Source organism: Sinocyclocheilus grahami, unplaced genomic scaffold (genome assembly GCF_001515645.1).
Source record: "Sinocyclocheilus grahami isolate Dianchi unplaced genomic scaffold, SAMN03320097.WGS_v1.1 scaffold668.1, whole genome shotgun sequence".
In the NCBI taxonomy this organism is placed as follows: Eukaryota; Metazoa; Chordata; class Actinopteri; order Cypriniformes; family Cyprinidae; genus Sinocyclocheilus; species Sinocyclocheilus grahami.
Window position 1 is genome coordinate 684,438 of NW_015505847.1, and position 6,437 is coordinate 690,874.

A 6,437-nucleotide genomic window follows, 5' to 3' on the forward strand; every position below is an offset into this window, starting at 1 on the left:
GTGTGTGTGTGTGTGTGTGTGTGTGTGTGTGTGTGTGTGTGTGTGTGAGAGAGAGAGAGCGCGCTGAATGTAATGGCCAAGCAGAGGCATGTAGATTAGTTACCGGTGATCGAGAAATCCGATTAAAAAAAGCTGTTAACACTGAATTTTTATCATAAACAACGAATTGCAAAAACAGTGCAAGTAAGAGATTACTTTGCAGTGCAGATGCTCACTTTCTGTATATCATTTATTTCCGGTTTGAATAAGCATTTAGTTTTTTATGCTGCTTGCTAATAAACTAGTTCATAAAGGGTTCTCGTTTTGTTTGTGTAGCCTGCAGAATGTGGCACGTTTTTCCCCAGACACAAAACTGTTTTTAATGTATTCTGTTAATCAACATTAATAAGCCATTATTACAATATCAAGGCCAGTAACTGACAGTATTGATTGAAATGAGCTTCAGGCCTATGGGCTCAATGCCTAAAGCAGAAAAGGTGCTTTCGACTCAACATTCAGAGCTGCATTAAACAGTCTGTGTGGCATTTCAGATGCAGCTTCTGTGCCGTTTCTGCAGAGCAAAGATTGATTTGTTGATACAGATTTCATTTGAAAAAAAAAAAGCAAACAGCATGTGAACAGCAGCGAAACCTCTCAGAACAATTTTAACCCATTTAAAGGGACCTTAACCATATTTGAAAAAAAACGAAACAATTACAAGTGAATTAAATGTATCAAATTATCGTTTGGAATGTCTATTTTGGAAATAGGGATGGGCACTTTCCAAAAATATTGTATTAGAATATTGAATATTCAAAAATTTATTTAAATGACGTTTAATGAGAAAGACGTAATTTTTTTAACAATCAAGTTTTTTTCACCATTTCTGAGCAAGCTTTTGATTAGGCATCATACACAAAATTTCGCACTTTGATATGAAAGGATACAGGCGACAGCGCGCCGGCGCCTTTGTGCGTGAAATTGAAGAGCACGCGCTGCGAGTACAGTACCGTATCCGCGCTCGTTTGACTCGCGCCTGGCGCTGAAATGAAGCTGGAGCACGCGTCTGAAACGTCTCCCGTTCTCAGTTGTTCTGCGACTGAATAAATGCACTTCTTGTCAAGAGAAAAACTGACAGAAGCAGCAGTTGTGAGTGGTGGCCAACCCTAGCCCTGCCCCTGCATTAATTGCATTAAATATTTTTAACGCATTAAACTGAAAAAATAAATATAAAAAAATAATATATATATCAACACCACGCCAACGGCTGTAGTTGGTCCATTACCGCCGCGGTGGTAAAAATCTGCCACCGTCACAGCCCTACTGATTCATTTGATCAAAAGTAATTCCAAACTTTACGAAGCAGACGATGACATTTTGCGCTCAAATACAATCAGCTTGTTATCATACTCCACAGCGCCACCCAACTGACTTTTAGTTTGCGTGCTCAGGATTTATCATAGATTCCCTGCATTTACCGACAGCAAAGCAACACTTTATTAGAGTTTTTATTTTTCGAATAAAAATTATGGATCGAATATTTTTTTTGCTTGTCCTCACTTACTGCACATATAATCACATTATGAACAAATAATCTTTTGCACCAGTTCTATCAATGAATAATTTCAGGAATTATTGAATAATATGTGAACTACCCATGTGTCACAGAATTGATTATGCCATGAGAGGCTGTCCAAACATGAAACTTCATCAAAATATGCGATTGAGAGTCTTCAGAAGCTCATCCTGATCAACAGAGAAATTCCTTTATTTATAAAGCTGTTTCATTGCATCGTCTATGTCCGTTTCATTGATTTGTTTTTAATTGTGATAGTTCTACTTTTACTTTGTAATGTGTGATAAGAGCCTCTTTCAGCAGTAATCTTGCATTCAAATGTAGTTTCTGACAATTTGATGTTGTTTTGGACTCCAAGCCTGGTGTGTGTCTGGAGCTTTGGTGAGTGTTGCAGACATCTGACAGCAGAGGGTGATATTTCAGCACAAACAGTCCGTAGACGTGACTTCAGTCATTGCTGTGGTGATTTATGCTGCGCTCAGTCCTCTGTTCTGGAGAACATCACGGCAGCCTGTGTTTGCCACGGCTTCACCAGCCTTCTTTGAAACCTTCATCTTTGCATTTTCAACAACATTGGGATTTTTGAGGAACTATAATCATATTTTTGCTAGCCTTGCACTGTAGGCTAGTTTGGCAATTTTTATTTAAGAGATTTGTTCTGCATTAATGCGTTTATAGTACTTATTTAGCTCTCCTAAATGCTTCCTGATGTCTTGTAGCATTGCAGAAAGCTTTGCTGACTTTGTTGAAACGGTGTTTGTTGTGGTCCAACGTGAGCCTTTCTGTAGTTTCAGTCTTACTTGCATGCTTCACAGGTGCAAAACTGGCTTTGCTTGTTCCACAAACTTTGTTTTTAAGTTAAGGTTAGTCATTCCAGTGCATTTAGACGAATGCAGTTGCCCCATTACCACCACTCTCTGAAAGATCAAGTTTGTGATCCATTATATTGCTTTTCCATGAGGTAAAGATTAATTGTATAAAGCTAAAGTTATACCAGCCCGGTCTTGAACTTGATAAGTGTGCTGAAACATTTATGTTGTTGTCACAGAAAGATACTCGGAGTTGGAAATGTGCTATAGTAGCCTACACAGTGTTGATTTTTCATTATGAGCGAGTGTCGCGCTGGCAGTGTAGATATAGCATCACATTAGACAACTTTGACTGAGCGAAAGTTTTGTTGCATCACAAATCACGGCTGGCTTTTACTGTAGACGCAGTGTGACAGCATTTGCAGCGCTCTGAAGCTGAAAACACTGAACGATGAGGAGCCTCATGGAGCGCAATGACTATACACTTCTATAATTCGATCACAGGGAAGATGATTTTAGCATGAATAAACTAAATTGCTTTGATAAAGCAATGGCTAAATACAATGCAATCTTTTTTTATGTTATGAAAAGTGTAAAAATATTTTCTGTTCGTTATAAAACTAGGCGACCACAGCTAATAAATAATGTGTATGTATAGACTAGGACAATTAAATTTCATCTTCATCACTGGCTAACGATAGGAAGTGACTGAATGGAATGGTGTGATATAATAAACCAATCATGTCTCTTCATCATGTCATGTGACTTGGCTGCTATTGCTCTTTCGGTTGGCCTCAAGCGCGGAATTATATTTTAGCAGCTGCTAAAAACATTTCTGCTGCGACCGTCTCTGCCCCAGAATCAGCACAGATATCCTCTGCGGTCACTCTTGTCTGAATAATCAACCAAATGCACAGCCCTAGGCATCACTGTCAACTACAGAAGTCTGATTCCATACATATTTAATTTAATAACATTAGCGGTACCATTTTTAAACTTTTTTTGTGAATATTTATCTGTGTAGTTTCTGTGCCAGTAGCGCACAGATAATTAGATGATGAGATTTGATGGCTCAGCCCAACGCAACAGGCCTGGCTTGGCCGATAGTGTGAGTTTGGGGCGGGATCATCTGCTTGGACTGACCAATAGAATACAGGGAGTGTCTTCAGAAAACCTCTTTGAAAACAATCATGATTTTATGACATTATCGGCTATTGTTAATCTAAACTTTTCAGTCTTTCCTAGAGTGATTCATTGCATATTGGACTACAACTGTCTGACATCAATCTCACGGATGTGCTTTTTTCTCCTCTGCTCTCTTTAATGCAGAAGATGCTGAGATAAGCGAGTGCTGTGGTCAAGTGCGTTCTGTTTTGGCAGTAGACGAATGGCACAGGGAAACCAGCAGAGTGACAACCAGGTTCTGCATCACCTGCGGCAAAAGTTTCCAGAGGTTCCCGAGGACGTGGTGTCCGAGTGTGTCCTGCAGGTGAGGTACACACGCTGCACTTGCACATTTTTCAAAAGGTATTTCTATAAGCCTAGGTAGTTTGTACATTCTTTTGAAATTCATCTGCACAGTTTGTCACACAACAGCTATTAAGTTAATATGACATCAAAAGTGACCTACAAAAAAAAAGATTTTTTTTTGTTTGTAGAAGCATTTTTTTATTTTGAACTAGCACCTCATGACTTCACCACGTTATGTACCAGAAGCTGCAAAAGACACAGGCGCACGCGGAATGTACAAAACATGGTGACATTAATTCTTATGTAAATATAATGGTCGATATATTGCGTCACCAAAAATGAGTCGATATATTGATTATTGCGACAGGCCTACAGCCGTGTTCTGCTTGCCTCTACAAAAACCCTCATATATACTGTATATCTATATCTGTAGCTGACAGACTTGTCTCTCTCTTCTCCCCTCAGAATAAGAATGATTTAGCTGCATGTTGCGAGTACCTGACCAAAGTGAGTCCTGGTTTCTTGTATAGTGAAGGCAGCCAGAGTTTGACAGATCTACGCAATCACATGACCCAGCTCAACCTCGGCGTGTCTCAGAATACCCATGGTGCAGTGCAGCGAGATGTAGTGAGGATGAATGGCAGCAGGACTGTCCCCCCCAGTGTGAGCGATGGGCCTTTAAACGTGCCTCCTCCCCAGCCCGAGACGCCACCTGCGCCGACACACAATCCCACGAGCCTCAGTGCCTTCACCACCATGGAGTCCACTCGCAAGCCGCCGCCTCCTCAGCACCTGGGCCTTTACCAGGTTGGGGGCAAAGGTCACGGACCGCCTCCAACCCCGCGCTTCAACCCAATCACGGTGACGCTTGCGCCGAACACCGGCCGCAGCACACCTACCTCCCTGCACATCCACGGAGGGCCTCAGTCGGGTCTGAACAGCCCAAACTCCATCTACATCCGGCCGTACGTGACCCAGCCGGGCTCCACGCGACAGGCCCCCGGCCGTGCTCAGTACAGCCCCACCTCGCAGCCCACACAGCAGATCTACCAGATCAGCCACCCTGCAGCTTCCCAGAGCTCCTGGAGCGGCGGCCAGCATCAGACCTCACACGTGTACATGCCCATTAGCTCGCCCACCAGCACCCAGGCCCCTCCCATACCCTCGCCTTCCTCCTGCTCGTCCTCCTTCAGCCAGTACAACATCCAGAACATCTCGACCGGGCCACGCAAGAATCAGATCGAGATCAAGCTGGAGTCTCCACAGAGAGTGGCTGGGGGTTCGAGCGCGGCCACAGCAACGCTCCTGCGCTCGCCACCCTCCTGTAGCTCCGCGTCTTCGTCCTGTCCGTCGTCATCGTCGCTGGCTGCCAGCACAGGTCCCTCCACTCCCATCTCGATTGGAGGCACAGGTCTGAGTCGCAGCCAGCCCACGGTGTACATCTCTGCTTCTCCTCCCGCTGCTGCCTCCACCTCGGCGGACGACTGTGCCGTTGTGCCTCGCTCACAGCCCAAGTTCTATATTTCTGCAAACACATCCGCAGACGACGGAGGGGCGAGGAACCCGCCGACGGTCTATATCTCAGCCAATCCGGCGCTCCAGGCTTCTGCGGGATTGCGCCCTTTAGGAAGCCAGAGCATGGGCCCTGCGTACATACACCACCACCCACCCAAATCCCGTCCCTCTGTGGGAGCCGGAGGCACGGCCACGTCTCCTCGTGTGGTGGTCACGCAGCCCAACACCAAATACACCTTCAAAATCACTGTCTCCCCCAACAAACCTCCGGCAGTGTCTCCTGGAGTGGTGTCGCCCACGTTCGAGCCGACTAACCTGCTCAGTCTCCCAGGAGATCACCATTACGCAGAGCCGGATCCGCTGAACCAGTCTGACCCGCTCTCACCTCAGCGGGACACAAGCTCGGAGCCGCGCAGACTCAGCATGGGTGCAGACGACGCTGCCTACACACAAGGTACGTTCATCAGGGAGGACACCGATCACTCCTGTAAATGCTTTGCTGATTGCGTTTCACCATGCCTTCCATTCGGATTTAATACATCATTGCATGATCTTTTTTTTTTTTTATGTTGTTACATTTTAAGATATATATTTAAGAGTTCTACACTAGAGCGTTCTGCACCACTAGCCTAGGCTATTTCAGATATTTGCCGCCTTTGATCCTTTTGTTTTTTAGGTTGCTAGACACTAAAGCTAATAAGTACCTAAAATAGACACATGGTCCATCATATCTGCTGTTACAGCAAATAATCTCTCTTCTACTTTAACCTCTTTCTCTGTATGTTAGCTAATGTTGAGAATAATGTCAGAAGTGTTGTGTCCCATATAGAACACAGCCTACCCGAGTGTAAGGCATGCTTTATATTTTGTGTTTGTTGTAAAACCTTATAAAACTGTGAACCCAGACATGCTCACCAAAACTGCAGTCGTAAACAGAGTACTCTGTTGTTAACATCCGCCTGGAGATGAAAACCAAGGTGTGAGTGTGAGTGTGAGTGTGAGTGTGAGTCTGTGTGTGAGTGTGAGTGTCTGTGTGAGTGTGAGTGCGTGTGTGTGTGAGAGAGAGTGAGAGAGAGTGAGAGAGAGAG

At 44.4% G+C, this 6,437-nt stretch overlaps 1 protein-coding gene across 1 annotated transcript; it reads left to right on the plus strand.

Moving 5' to 3' along the window:
* The first annotated feature begins 3,670 nt into the window (after positions 1–3,670).
* LOC107558968 (TGF-beta-activated kinase 1 and MAP3K7-binding protein 2-like) lies at positions 3,671–5,997 on the plus strand. The gene is made up of 2 exons (XM_016242682.1): positions 3,671–3,853; positions 4,300–5,997. Exons 1-2 carry the CDS (start codon positions 3,752–3,754, stop codon positions 5,980–5,982), a joined length of 1,785 nt encoding a protein of 594 aa, XP_016098168.1. The 5' UTR covers positions 3,671–3,751; the 3' UTR covers positions 5,983–5,997.
* Positions 5,998–6,437: the final 440 nt, after the last annotated feature.

Coding starts and splice junctions, on each gene's coding strand:
- LOC107558968 (XM_016242682.1), top strand. CDS start 3,752: ATGGCACAGGGAAACCAGCAGAGTGACAACCAGGTTCTGCATCACCTG. Junction 3,854..4,299: donor TGTCCGAGTGTGTCCTGCAG/GTGAGGTACACA, acceptor TTCTCCCCTCAG/AATAAGAATGATTTAGCTGC.